Raw genomic sequence first — 13,963 nt, 5'->3', positions numbered from 1 at the left:
CTGGGGCCCGGATCCAGCCTGCAGAGTGCTTATATCTGGCCCATAGGGCCGCCCTGGAAACAGTGAAGGACTGGCCTGCAGTGCCTATGCCAGCAAAAACAGAGCTTGGGAGGGCTGTGTGTGACCCTCCCAAGCTCCGTTTTCACTGGCAGAGGCTTGCAGGACGCCATCGCATCTGAAAACAGAGCTTGTGTGGACTGTTGGCAGCACTCCCAAGCTCCATTTTCACTGGCAGAGTTGTAGGAGGCTGTTGCAGATGAAAATGGAGTTCGTGAGGGCCGCAAGAGGCACTTCCAATGCCATTTTCACTAGCAAAGGGTTGCAGGAGGCCATCACAGCCAAAAATGGAGCTCACGAGGGCCACGGGCAGCACTCCCAAGCTCCGTTTTTGCTGATACAGGGTTGCAGGGGGCCGTCGCAACCAAAAGGGAACTCAGGACCCCGTTTTCACAGGAAGAACACTTGGACCACCACAGGCGCCCCTGACATGAGTGATGTCGAGCTGGCCACGCCCACCCTGGCCATGCCCACCCCGGCTCCCCAAGGTCAAACACAACCCTGATGCGGCCCTCAATGAAACGGAGTTTGACACCCCTGCCATAGAGCAATGTTTCTCAATCTTGACCATTTGAAGAAGGGTGGACTTCAGCTCCCAGAATTCTGTGCTGTCTAAGCCCTGCCCCTTTGTACATACATGCTATGTTGACACATACCATAGAGCAGTGTTTCTTGACCTTGATCACTTGAAGATGGGTGGACTTCAGCTCCCAGAATCCCCCAGCCAGCTATGCTTGAGAATGATGGTTATTATTGAAGCTCTATACTATGGCAGTGTTTGCCTTAACCACTAAACCAAACTGGCTCTCTGTTCCCAAACTGGGGAATTCTGGGAGCAGAGTCCACCCATCTTCAAGTGTTAAAGTTGAGAAATACTGCCATAGAGTATAAAGCTCCAATGATAACCATCATCATCAATAATGAACTCCCTGAAGACACCACTAAATAAAGGCTTACCTTCAAAATATCATCCAATCTCATCCTTTCCTTCAAAAGGGTTTCGTATTCAGCATGACAGGTACTAATAAGCAACTCCTTTTCTGATAACTCATTGATAAATCTTCGCTGTTTTTCATCCCACTGACATTTATTGATGTGAAATGTTTTCTCTGCCTCATTCAATTTCTGCTGAAGAGCTCTGATGGTTTCTGTTGAAAAGAGATGCAAAGTGATTCTCAAATACAATTAAAATGTGAACTAAAGTAGCATAGGTTCTTCTTCTACAATATGCAAAAAGCAACAAACCAAATATTTTACAATGAATATTGCAGTAACTATTCTATTAAAAACAACAATCCTTTCAAATTAGTCATTTTACATTAACAGCACAAAAAACAGGTTAAACGCAATTTCTATCAATGAAGATGTTTTGTTATACATATTTGTTACACCAAAGAACCAGTTTGGTCTAGTAGTTAAGGCATCAGGCTAGAAACTGGGAGAACCAAGAGTTCAAATCCTGCCTTAGCCATGAAAGCCAGACCCTGAGTCAGTCACTCTCTCTCAGCCCAACCCACCTCACAGGATTGTTGTAGGAGGAAGGAATATTAGATACAAATAAATAAAATACTCAGGACAATATACTATCCCAAATGATAATTTTGTAAATAATCTATGAATATAAATCTATATTTAAGGCTACAAATCTAGCCTTAAAACACCTACCAAGTACTTTGTTTTCTACAAACTCTTGCCTACTTGTTTTAATAACGGTCTCCTTAAAGTATTTAAGTCACAGCCCTTAAACCAATGAAATTAAAATGTCAATGTATAAATCTTGAAGATATCCCTAAGTGGCTGACAGTAAGATGTGTTAGACAGATACTGTCCTACAATGTCTTGTTAAGAACACAGTAAGACAGCTAGATACATACATATTGGGGGCAATCTACAGCCCTAACAAGGAACATGTACCTTTTTACATAAACATTTTACATTTTACATTAAACAATTGCAGGAATGCAGGAATAGACAATTAATACTGATCAGGAAAAAGAATGTAAAATTTAATGGATTTATAGAAAAGAGTAAATTTAGGGGGGGGATGCTACTAGTTATATGTAAATTATGAATTTGCTTAACTGGCATCAGTTTATTATAGCTGGAAAACAAAAAATCCACTAGCTATTGTTTAAAGTTGCTATTCAGCCAAGTATACAACATAATCATGATGTTAATATCTTTTTAATTAGGTAGTAATGAGCACCTAACAGAACCACAATAATTTCAAAATTATGTACCAGTTCTGCAAGGACTTGGAGACCAAATATTTTCCCATCTTTAATTTATATAGACACTGACTCTCTTGTTATTAAAAACAAATGATATTACTGAGAATTTTTTTTAAGAAATCCAAGTTAATAAGCAGGTAGAAATTGAAACATGTATAATATAGGTTGCTATAAAGCTACTTATAAATATTACTCTATTAAACATAAGCAAGTAAAAGGAAAAATGGAATGGAATGGAATGAAATGAAATGAAATGAAATGAAATGAAATGAAATGAAATGTTAGAATCAGGACACAAGATAAATAATAATTCTGATATATTTACTGCATTAAAGTATAACAGATATTAGTAATGGGTAATAAAATATTACTAAAAATATAAGGTTTAGTAAATGTAGATATTACAAATGTCATTTTGATGAATCATTTTTCTAAACTGTTAGCACCTGCTGTTAGAAAACAAAATAAAATTAAAAAATGAATGTATCACTGATACAAAGAGACCAAGCAAAAAATGTAGTTAAATGTAGTTAAATGAAGTTAGAAGTTAAATTATTACATTGCATTTTAAATAAAAATAGACTCTAAGTTCAAAATCAATGAAACTGACTATGAAAATGTGTCAAACAGTTTAAAAACTCTAAATCTGATAAGTTAAGTAAGGAACATAATAATGATTTTAACCAAACAATCAGTAATGGTAACAAAATGGGAAAGACCCAGGAGATTCAGACTTGAATATTATAAGGTGTTCCTAAAATAATAACTCCCTATTTATGTCAGAAAAACACTGTTAATGAATTATGTTCATAGGGGAAATGTTCACAAATATGTTCGTTATTTATTGTAAATATTCTGAATTTTACCTTGCAGCTGTTCTATTTGTTTGTTTGCTCCACCTAATTTTTCTTCTGATGAATACCGTTCTATACCAACTTCTTTCCTTGCTACAGCTAATTCATACTCCAGACTTTGTCGGACAGCTTCACTCTTCTCAACTTCTGCTCGCAGTTTTGCAATCTGGCTTTCATAATTTGATAGCTATAAATGAAATAATGTTTTTTTAAAAATTTACATGTAACTACTCATAAATTATTTTTTGAATCCTCATATTATGTAACTCTTTACACTCAGATGCCCTTGAAACAAATTAGGTTGAAGGGTTTGTGAAAATCATTTGAATTTTCCTTTTTTTCCCCTTCTTTCGCCTATTGTTAAGATGCCACAATGCCTTTACATGACTGTTAAATTGCCTACTTGAAAATTAATATATTTACTGGAAAACATTACAAATCCATAAAAATCAAAACAAAATCTTGAATGGTATGTCCTCCTCTCTGCAGCGTGTTTCCCCTTCAGGAATAAAACAATTGATGAATCTCCAGTCTAGAAATAAAGCTGTTGAGTTCCAAGCTTTTGGATTTGAACAATAATGCATAGCTAGAAAGGATAGTCTTCTTGATGCCTTTAAATGGAGAAAGGTTTTCCAATGATAGACAGTTTTAGTTTGTCATATCCTGCTACAATAGCTGCAGACAAAAGCCTGTATTGATATTTCACAGCCTTAAAAGCTTGCATTGTCTTTTCCTCTTTGGAAGTGTATATTCTTTCTGACGGTTCTCTTCCAGAACAATTCTGTGCCATCAAAGCTAAGGATCTACTGTGCTGTTTCATCAATTTCATTGATAGCTTCTTTTAACATCAGGATGCAGGTCTTTGCTGCGTTTCTATTACCACCAGCAACTTCACAATTCACTTTCACGTTCTGAAAATTAGAACGTGAAAGTCTAAGTCTATTAAATTACCACAAAGTTTGCATAAACTTCATCATACTTCCGTTCACAATGTCCGTAACTTGTTCACTTCAAATGTTCATTTCATTTGAATGCTGCTTTGTTAGCTGATTTTAAATTCTAACTTTTTACTTGTTAATTGTTGAGGTGTTTTCTTCACTGTTGAATTAACGAGACTTACAGTAGCTCATATGCAATGGAAGATAGGCTTTGCACATCAAGACTCTTTATTATTTTTACTTTCTGCTCTAAATCATTTTATAAGGTAGTCCTTGGTTACTGACTAACCTATTTAGCTACTGTTCAAACTTACCACAGTGCTGAAAAAGTAGGTTTACAACCAGTCCTTGAACTTACAATAGTCCCAGGCTCACATGATCTCCATTTGCAATCTTCACATGCTGCAGTAACTTGCAAGTCGTAGTAAATGTAATGCTGCATTGAACAACTGCAAATGATTTTCTTAACAACCACGGTGGAACTGGCATCATAAATTGGACATGGGCATGTGATGTTTCACTTAACAACTGCATTGCTTAGCAATGGAGATGCTGGTCCTAATTGCAGTTGTTAAGTGAGAACTTACCAGCCAGGCCTATATTGCATGTTCCCTTTCCAGTTATCACTGCAATGCAGTTCAGCATGATATAATACTGGAAATTGCTTTCTTTTAAAATATTCTACTTTTGAAAATTGGGGAGTTTATCTTAGCACCCCAACTTTATAAGGACTGTGGGAGATTATCCATACATATTTGTGAAGAAGATAAGTAGCTTTTTGAAGCTATTTTTCTGGGTTGTTGGGGTTTTTTGTACATGGGAAAGATTAAACGTAGGAAGAGGAGGCTTCAGGGAGGCAAAGAGCTTCTATTCCTATATTTAAAGCCACCGCAAAGCCTAGAAAACATACAAAAATCAAAAAATCAAATTTTCCTCATTTTGCTGCTGAATTTCTGCAGAACAATCTCAATGAGTTGGAAGCTGCATGCAGCCTTCAGGCTAGTCATCCATTGAGGAGAAATGCATTATCTCCAGCCTCCTTCCAAGTCCAACAGGAATTATATTACAAGCAAGATGGAAATTACAGCGGGAATCTGACTGAGTACATAATTAACTCCACGAGCCCTAGAGAATTTTTGACTTGTATTTCTTAAACAACAACCCCCTTACATTCAGCTTTGGTTGTAAAAGCTCAATAATCCTATGTTTATTAAGATCAACATCTTAAACAGTTCATACTGATTAATACCTTTTGGGCAGTGATGGCTTCAGGGTTTAGTGATTGTGGTCTAGAAAACAGATTTATTGACATTTCCTGGCAACTGTGGATGGCGCCTGTAGCGTTCCCAGTGAAACATCAAGAAATCTGTTTTCTAGACCACAATCACTAAACCCTGAAGCATAATGCTGCCAAGAGATACGGGTCATGAAAACCTACACCAGTATATAATGCCGTTTCTATTTCTTTTGAATAGTCTAAGTCATCTAAGCCTTAGAGTGTTAAGAATCTCTAGTCAACACTGTATAAATACTGCTGTATCAAAATAACATAATGCATTGTATAATACTGTATAATAAAACAAATTTTATTAATACCATTTTATAAATAAAGAACAATAAAACTATTGCCAGGGACTCCAATGTGAAAAGCAAATTATGTTCAACAATTTTTTTTTAAAATGCTAGAAGCACATTTACCTTAGAAGACTCACTAAGGTAGATTATTGAGTTCTTTTAATCTCATATAACCTATCATATGTTTTTTAAAAAAATAAATGAAGTTTTATTCCCATGAGAATTATACCCATATTCTGGTTTCTCATTTAAAAAAAAAGAGGTGGAAAAAAATCCAAGGGAAAAAAAAAAAGAAACATTCGGAAGTATCTTAAATATGGCTTTCCATGTTCTGACTATGACTTAAAAGTGCGTTGGATCACATGAAGCACAGTACCTTTGGCACTCATTAAAGCAGCTTCCTCTTTTAGGCTTTTGTGTGAGCCTGCAAAATGAAAAAACACTATCGCTGCTCTAAGAGATGTAGTAACTTTAATACCACAAAGACAGAATTGGGACAAGATTAAGAGAAGTTCTTTTAAATCAGGGTCCAAGAGTGCACAAGTTTAATACAAATCCCTTCATTAGCATTGTTGTGGAAGGCTGATGTAGTCCTTTAGATCAGGGGTCTCTAACCTTGGCAACTTGAAGCCTGGCGGACTTCAACTCCCAGGAGTGGAAGTCCACCAGGCTTCAAGTTGCCAAGGTTGGAGACCTCTGCTTTAGATACATCAGAAATGTGGCAAGTTGGAGAAGGCCATCCATCCTTCAACATCAACAGGCTGAGTAGTTTGTATAAGAATGTTGCACACCCAGCCCGACAACAATGAAATTGTTACCTCTGCATTATGCTTAGCAGTTATGTCAAGTTTATCTTTCTTGGCTTGATGGAGTTTCCTTCTTAGATCTTCCTTTGTTTCCATATCAGCTTCACTGTGCTTGTGGAGAAATGTCTTTCCAAAGTTCCTGTTTAAAAATAGAAGGGTTTTTCATCACGAATGGTCTCAGTCATACCAGCTCTGAATTTTCAAATAATCGAGGCAGCAAGGTTGAATTTCTTACTCAGAACTAAATCCCGTTCAATTTATAAGATTTGTTTCTAAGGCAATATACTCTGGAGGTGGCTATTAATGGAACTGTTTTGCTTCCAGTTCACAACCATTGCATTCAAGAATGTATCTGAAGCTACCTACATCTGCGTCTGCAGTTCACTGAAGGACATTTTAAAGATTATCAACTTTTTGTATTTAATTCTAACTGACTCTACTGATTTAAAAATTCGGCATACACACACACACACACACACACACACATACACACAGGGTTGTGAGTCACCCTGAAAAATGAAGGCAGGGTAGAAATAAACACAAATTATGCCACTCGTGATAAATTTTAATTTTAATAAAATTAAAAACAATGTTTATTTTGTTCTACTCTACTTAGAAAAATATGCCAGCATTGATCATTAATAATGCATTTCTAATAATTTTGTAGAAGGGAAAAGTCCAGGAGGAATGGCTTATCATGATAACTGCAACAGAATAAAATATTTCGTGTGCACAGCTTTTAAAGTATAGATATTTTGCATTTTGACAGCCCCCATACATTCATTTAATGAGAAACAGAGGGAGATGTTGACTGGCTTCCTTGATGCTGAGGGAAAATAAGTTTACCCTGACAAACCTAGCCTCAACTGTAATTACTATTAATTCATAATTACTGGAAGATGCACGCACACAACTCTCTTAATGTTATGTTTTTAGGCACCAAAATATAAAATATATGAAAGTTGTATATAATTTTTAATTAACAAACCTTATTCAGCTTCTCAAATAAAAGGGAGAAGTTCACAAAACAAGATGAGATCTTATATCTAAGTTACTGAGGTAACTATAGCAACCACTCCAATGGAATAACAAAGGGGTTTTTTTTCCCTTGCATTGACAGTTGAGGAAGTGTGATAAAATACCCATTTTTTTAATATAATATACCATAGACGGAAAACAAAGCAACCTTTTAAAGTACTGCATCCACTTTTCATATAACATAGGAAGTGACTGGGGGAACAATTCAGAAATAAAAACAATGATACAGATATAAAAATATAAACATGATAAACATGATAAAACAAGAGGAAAAGCCAAGCTGCCCCATTTTAAAAAAAACCTTAATTGTCAGTAGGCAATATACAAAGTTTAAAAAAGATTTCATGAAATATCACATCTTAAAGAGAAAATGGAAACAAACTTCTGAAGGGGACTAAGTACACTTGTCGGAGTAATTTCAATCTCACAGTTGAAATGGTCCTGCTCATTGGAATGGAAGCTGCAATTTTATCCATTTTGTTACCCTAATAGTTGCCATTGTATTTGGTAAGTAAAATACAGAATTTGGAAATTAAATTACCTTTTTGCTTTGATCAGTGTTTTGTTAATTAGCAAAACTGGATTGAAAAACCATCAAAACCGTATATATGTATGGGGGGGGGTTATAGTATATGTTTATATGTATGTGTATATATCAGTATTTTCCTATTCTTAAAGGAATTGCAGAAATGCTTTATCAAGGATGTTGTCTTAGTTACATTTATAGCACAATCCTATATTTGTGTGTTATTTCCAACCAAAACTTGCTAGTGATTTTGTGATGCAGGTGTGGGGAGTTACTTTTAAAAGCAACTACAGTAAGCTAACACAACGCTACAGAAAGCCGAACTTCCGCTAAAATATCAGCACTATGGATAGTTTAATTATCTGGTGGCTATTGCAGTAATATTACTGCAAACTATGAAATCTGAAATTATGAAGTATTAACAGTATGATTATATGTACACTCTTAATTGCAATCTGTACTAAACATTTTCCCCCAAATATGTATTTCCTGCAGTTCACATTCTATTAGAAATTTCATATCACAGAACTAGAAAATGGCAGAAATTTGCATGGTCAAGTGTACTATTCAGAGAATAGAAATTTTCATAACTGTATTTTTTGTTAATTATAGGAATCAAACTCACCGTTTCATTTCAGAGACTGAGTAATTCACTTGAGAATCCATTACAATTAATTTTCTGCTTTATGTTCTCTGAACATACAATGCTATTTTCATAGGTAATATTGTTTGCACCAGATTTCAAACATCACTTGTTTTCCAACTTCTTGAAGTCACATTAAAACCTACAATACACAGATTTAAATAAACATCTCATCACACCATTTTTGCAATAATGTATTTGGATTTAATCACAAATACTAGAATTCTTTGTTATTAAAGTATATATTCAATAGTTTACTTACTAAGGCAGCAATGGTAATCCAAAGAGTCATAAAATGAACTTTAATTTTCTTTATTAATTTTATTATTTCTATCTCCTCTCATCTTCATGTTACAAAAATAGATTATAGGATTAAGAAACAGCTTAAGAAATAAAAAATAGGTTTAAGAAAAAATATAAATCTTGTTAGATCTTTAAAAATAATCGATATTTGGGATGCACTCAGAAGTACCTTTTTGAATAGTAGGTTGTGTTTCTAATTTTCTTATTTTGCCACTATAATCAATAAATTAGCCAATGTGGCTGTAGAAATTAAAATGTTGGACCAAGACTGGACAGACCATCCCTAAACACAGGAACTTGCTCCCCCTCAGACCTACCTACCACAAGGTTATTATTGTAGGGATAAAATGCAGATTCTGGTGCAAGCTACTTTGAGTCCTGAAGAAAACATGGGGTTTAAATTTAGGAAATAAAATAAATATGCTAGTCCCATTGTTCAGTTTGAAAAAAGCAATGAAAGAAATTGATAGTGGCAACACAATTTAACAAGTGATTCCCAATTCATTGGTTAAAAATTAATGCCTTATACAGCCTTTCCCAACTTTTCAGTAATAGTACACCAGAGTTGGAAGGGACATTGGAGGTTTTCTAGTCAAACTCCCTGTTCAAGCAGGAGACCTTATACCATTCTGAACCCAATGGCTCTGTAATCATTTCTTTAAAAATTCTGGTTGATGGACCCATCATGCTATCCAGCTGTACAGCTCCCATTATCCCTATCTGTCTTCTGGTTGGAGATTTTGAGAAGGTCATTACCTCCAAAGGATTCCAATTTGGAGTATCTTGGATGCAATTGTTCAAAAAATTTTGCAGTAAACTGGGATTCAGTGATAACTCTCTCTCATAGTTTGGGAACCCTGGTCTAATGTGTGTGAGTACAAGATGATCTTGAAGAAAGTATATCAACAGCTGCTGTGTAAACATCAGTTTACCCTTGAAAGGGAATGAGGGAATGAGAAACTCAAGATTGCTCCACCTTGATCCTCTCTAATATGGGGGGAGGGTGGGAAGGGGGGGGGGAGAGACTGTCAAATTATCAAGACTCAGTTATTACCCAGTGCAACAATAACGTGGCATTTCTGGGATCTTTGGGGTGTCTGTTTCCTGACCCAGCCAACCTCAAACGGCTGATAGGGTGGAGCTGTGGATACAACCCATCTCCCTAACGTTTGCTAAATGGACGAATGCCAAAATCATACCCAGTTAAAGGGTCACATCATTCCTTTTTGCCATCAGGCTGCTCTCAACTTAATTCCCGTGCTCAAGTCAAGTTGCTTAGCAACAGGTCTTATTTATCTTATTTTTAAATGGTTGAAACAAATCGGAACCATCCTTAAATCAACTGGTATAGAGTAAGATTTTATATCATCCAACAGGAAAGCACCTTTAAAAGAGAGGCAAAAGGTGACATTTGTACGTTGTCAAGTTTCTACCGTTTATATAGAGCAAGTTCACATCGGGGAGGACTCAAGATAACTCGAAATAAGTCCTTCACACCTAAGACCCTAACTCATAGTTTTAGAAAAACTGCAAAGGGTTCAACAAGTTGCAGTTTTCTCATTATACCGTCTCAGGGCTACGGAAGACTCCACAAGTGAATTTATATTACGTTCATCCTGCTTCCTATAAACGAGTATTCCTCCCTATAAGGGCCACAACCGTTGCAGAATTTGCCGGATTTACCGCTGTTTCACACCTCCCTGATCAATCCGGATTAACCGACGGAAATTTGCAATACATCTTCGGTGTTTCTGTTTGTCTTCAGCCCAAACACAACATTCCTCCTCCTCTTGGTTTCCGACTCTTCCCTCCTACCAATCTACCGTAACACCACGGTCAAAATCTGCCGCCCTTCCATCTTCGTACCTGTTTGCCGCGCCTGTATTTGAAAGCAGGAATCATGAGATCGCCAAGCTATCGGATATGAACAATCTGCAAGGCACCGGGGTTTTTTTTTCTGGGCGGGCTTTAGGACCCAGAGAGTAACGGGAAAGCCCGGACATTCATTTTAGCTTCAGACTGACTTTACAACGGCTTTTTCCGGTTAGAGAGCAACTACTAGCTGTTCGCTCAGGGGCTTCACGTCGTCTTCCGGTCTCAGACTACCCATTGGAAGAATGTGAAATTGTGACGTAATGCGTTCTAAACGGGAGGATTATTCGCCCGCACTCTGTTTGCTTCAATCAGCTAAACAGGGCATGCGCTAAAGGCGTGTGTTGTAAACAGTTTGCTCCCGCTTTGTTTGCCGCTTTAAGAAATTATAATATAGGCGTTGTTAACGGGTTGACGCTAATAATGGATGGGGAGAAAAATAGAAGCGTGAGTTGTCTCTGCAGTCCTAAGCACTTTTAATACTATGCACGGGTACTAAAAGTTTAGCTTCCTGGATTCAGTGGGATTTATTTCCAAATTGTTTTACGTATTGCAATTCATTTTTATTAAATCACAATTGTTAATATTCAAAATAAAAAATAAATATTTGATTTACTAGACTCACTACTCCTCAAAGAACTGGGGGAGGTTGTGGCTGGGGAAGCATTGCATAGCTTCATGTTATGCATCAGTTGTACTCCTTTGATCAGGAGGCTTCACTGGTAGTCCCTCAGGTCCTAGTCACCTCCAGATTGGACTACTGTAATGCAGCTTTACATGGGGCTGCCCTTGAAGAGTATCCAGAAGCTTCAACTGGTGCAGAAGAGCACATATAATGCCTCAGCTTCATAAACTGTTGGTTCCAATCTGTTTCAGGCCCAATTCCAGGTGCTGCCTTTCCCCAATTATATCAGCCCATCCCATTAGCTCTGGTGGAGAAGGCATGTTACGAGTTCCATAGGCCAGGAACTCATATTTGGTCTCAGGAGACCAGCCTTCTCTCTGCCATGGCACCCATCTTACACAACATTCTCTCCACAAAGTTAGGCAACCTTCAACCCTGCAATGGTTTAGAGCGGGTTATATCATCAGACCTGGGGGTCCCTTGGAAACATACAATCTTAAATGGCTCCACTGTGGTTGATATTCTTGCACTCTCGGGGCTTTATTTTAAAATGATACTTTTCTCATTTTAATATGTTTTTGTTGTTTTTTTAATCTTTGTCATTTTATTCTATTGTTGTACACTGCCCAAAATCACTTTGTATGATATCATATAAATCTGATTAATAAAATATTCAAAAATAAAAATGACTGAAAGCAGCCCGAGTTTCCTAGAAAACAGCATCTTGACCAAATCACATCAAAATTGAAAAAAATAAAAATCCACAGTGGCCCAGTCAAAATAAGAACCATCACAGAAGTGGTACTTCGTATACTCATTTTATGCATTCATATAGAAAGGAAGAGGTATATATATATATATAAAAAAAACAAGGAAAAATAACCACAAATGGAGCAATCCATTTTCGGCTCACTATTGCATCCTGTAGTACTTGTGTCTACATCAGAAGAAAGGATTAACTTCAACATTTCTTCTGCCCAGGACCAAACAGTATGGAAAGTTAGGGTATAGGTGAATTAACAAACTACAAATCTTAAAGTTAAAATAGTGGTTAAATTGCTTCATCTTAATATCTGACTTTAAATGACAACCTACCTTTAAAATGACACTACTTCAGTCTCTTAATCAAGATTGTCACAGAAAAAGGAACAACTCCAAAATTAAGGACTGGTGTGTGTCCACTATTCCTGGCCTATTCCTGGAGGAATCAGATATAAAATGGAAATTGTGAAAATAGAGGAAGCTATACCTCACTGTTAGTTTTTAAGGAAACACAATAGTCATTACAATATAGGTTTTCAGTGCATTCTTGTACAAAGACGGAAATCATTGCTGCTGAAATATCTTTTGTTTCAGAAGCAAGATGAATAACAATAGGTATCAATTCATTTAATCTAGGCTGTAATTTCCCATCAAAAGTTAACATAATGAAATAAAGCTTTCAGAAACAATATTCCCGAAGTGTAGTCCGTATAATGGAATTATTAAATTTACTTATTGCCTCGTTCATATGAATGCAATGAAATTAACCAACTTACAAAATCCACTGATATGAGTAGGATGTAGAGATAGCATACAAGCACAAAATATAACATATAAGCATAAATACAATAGATATATAACATAAGCACAAATACATTTTTTTTTAAAAAAAATGAGCATTCAAACCATTCAAGAGTTCTATATGACCAACAGATTCAATTTTATTAGTAATAATTTAAAACATATTATTTTGTTTCTTGTTCTGTAGAACTGACTCAATTACGTGGATTGTACTAAGTAATTGTGCAGTATATTCTACTCTTTTCCTGTTTTGAAGATGGTGCTATTGGAAACTGATGGAGAAAGGATACAAGGTTGAAGATAGAAAAAAAGTGAAAGAAAAATGAAAAGAAAACCATTTTTAATTGTCAGAGTTCGTATATAATCTTGACTCCTGTAAGCATGTTTTACAATACAGTCTAATCCTGGGAGCTATTTCTCTTACAGCAGGAACATTTATCATTTTTAAAAGAATAGCATCAATAGTTTCAAAGGTTTTTTTTTGTACCCAAAGCAATTTAGCTCAAATCAAAAAGTTTTCCCTGTGGGGTGAAAACATTAGCAAAACTGTAAAACAGCTTGTGGATACTATTATACCTGTTTTCTTTTAAATCTGCATTTGAACTAGCCTAGGAGAAAGATAAGTTTGCTTTTATTATTCAAAACTAAGCACACAAGAAACTAAGCTGCTCCAGTTTTTTCCCTAAAAAAGAGTCATAATAGTACAGAGCAGTGATGCCAGCAAATAATGTGAGACAGCTCTAATCTGTTTATATCCCTAAAACCGTTCCTGTAAAACATAAATTCAAAATTGCTCTAACAGTACTGATTTTTCTGTATCCAATCTCGAAATCTAGACATTCAGATAGTTGAAAGCACTAATTTTAGGTGGCTCAGTGGCTAAGACACTGAGCTTGTCGTTCAGAAAGGTCAGCAGTTCGGCGGTTCAAATC

General features: G+C 36.1%; 2 protein-coding genes across 24 annotated transcripts in view; one reads left to right on the top strand and one right to left on the bottom strand.

Annotated features, from left to right (window-relative positions):
- CCDC171 (coiled-coil domain containing 171) overlaps window positions 1-11,176 on the bottom strand; it is a 207,712-nt gene extending 196,536 nt beyond the window's left edge. For 11 of the 22 annotated variants that reach the window (XM_034410481.3, XM_034410483.3, XM_087886273.1 and 8 more), the window contains exons 1-5: window positions 10,838-11,176; window positions 8,651-8,810; window positions 6,474-6,600; window positions 3,155-3,329; window positions 1,015-1,205 (exon numbers count right to left, since the gene is read on the bottom strand). In XM_034410481.3, the coding sequence (XP_034266372.2) occupies window positions 1,015-1,205; window positions 3,155-3,329; window positions 6,474-6,600; window positions 8,651-8,691 (534 nt within the window). In that variant the 5' untranslated portion in view covers window positions 8,692-8,810; window positions 10,838-11,176. Of the gene's footprint in view, window positions 1-1,014; window positions 1,206-3,154; window positions 3,330-6,473; window positions 6,601-8,650; window positions 8,811-10,654 lie in introns of all 22 variants that reach the window. The other 11 variants (XM_087886279.1, XM_087886274.1, XM_034410480.3 and 8 more) reach the window with 3 other exon arrangements.
- The window catches only part of PSIP1 (PC4 and SRSF1 interacting protein 1), a 32,326-nt gene continuing 29,514 nt past the window's right edge, over window positions 11,152-13,963 (top strand). Inside the window, exons 1-2 of one of the 2 annotated variants that reach the window (XM_087886282.1) lie at window positions 11,152-11,290; window positions 13,219-13,406. The gene's annotated coding sequence lies outside the window, so the exon portion shown is untranslated. The remainder of the gene's footprint in view (window positions 11,291-13,218; window positions 13,407-13,963) is intronic. The other variant, XM_087886280.1, reaches the window with a different exon arrangement.

Source organism: Pantherophis guttatus, chromosome 2 (genome assembly GCF_059756535.1).
Source record: "Pantherophis guttatus breed Tessera chromosome 2, ASM5975653v1, whole genome shotgun sequence".
NCBI lineage: Eukaryota > Metazoa > Chordata > Lepidosauria > Squamata > Colubridae > Pantherophis > Pantherophis guttatus.
The sequence above is the reverse complement of the archived record's forward strand: the minus strand, read 5'-3'. Positions and strand labels throughout refer to the sequence as shown.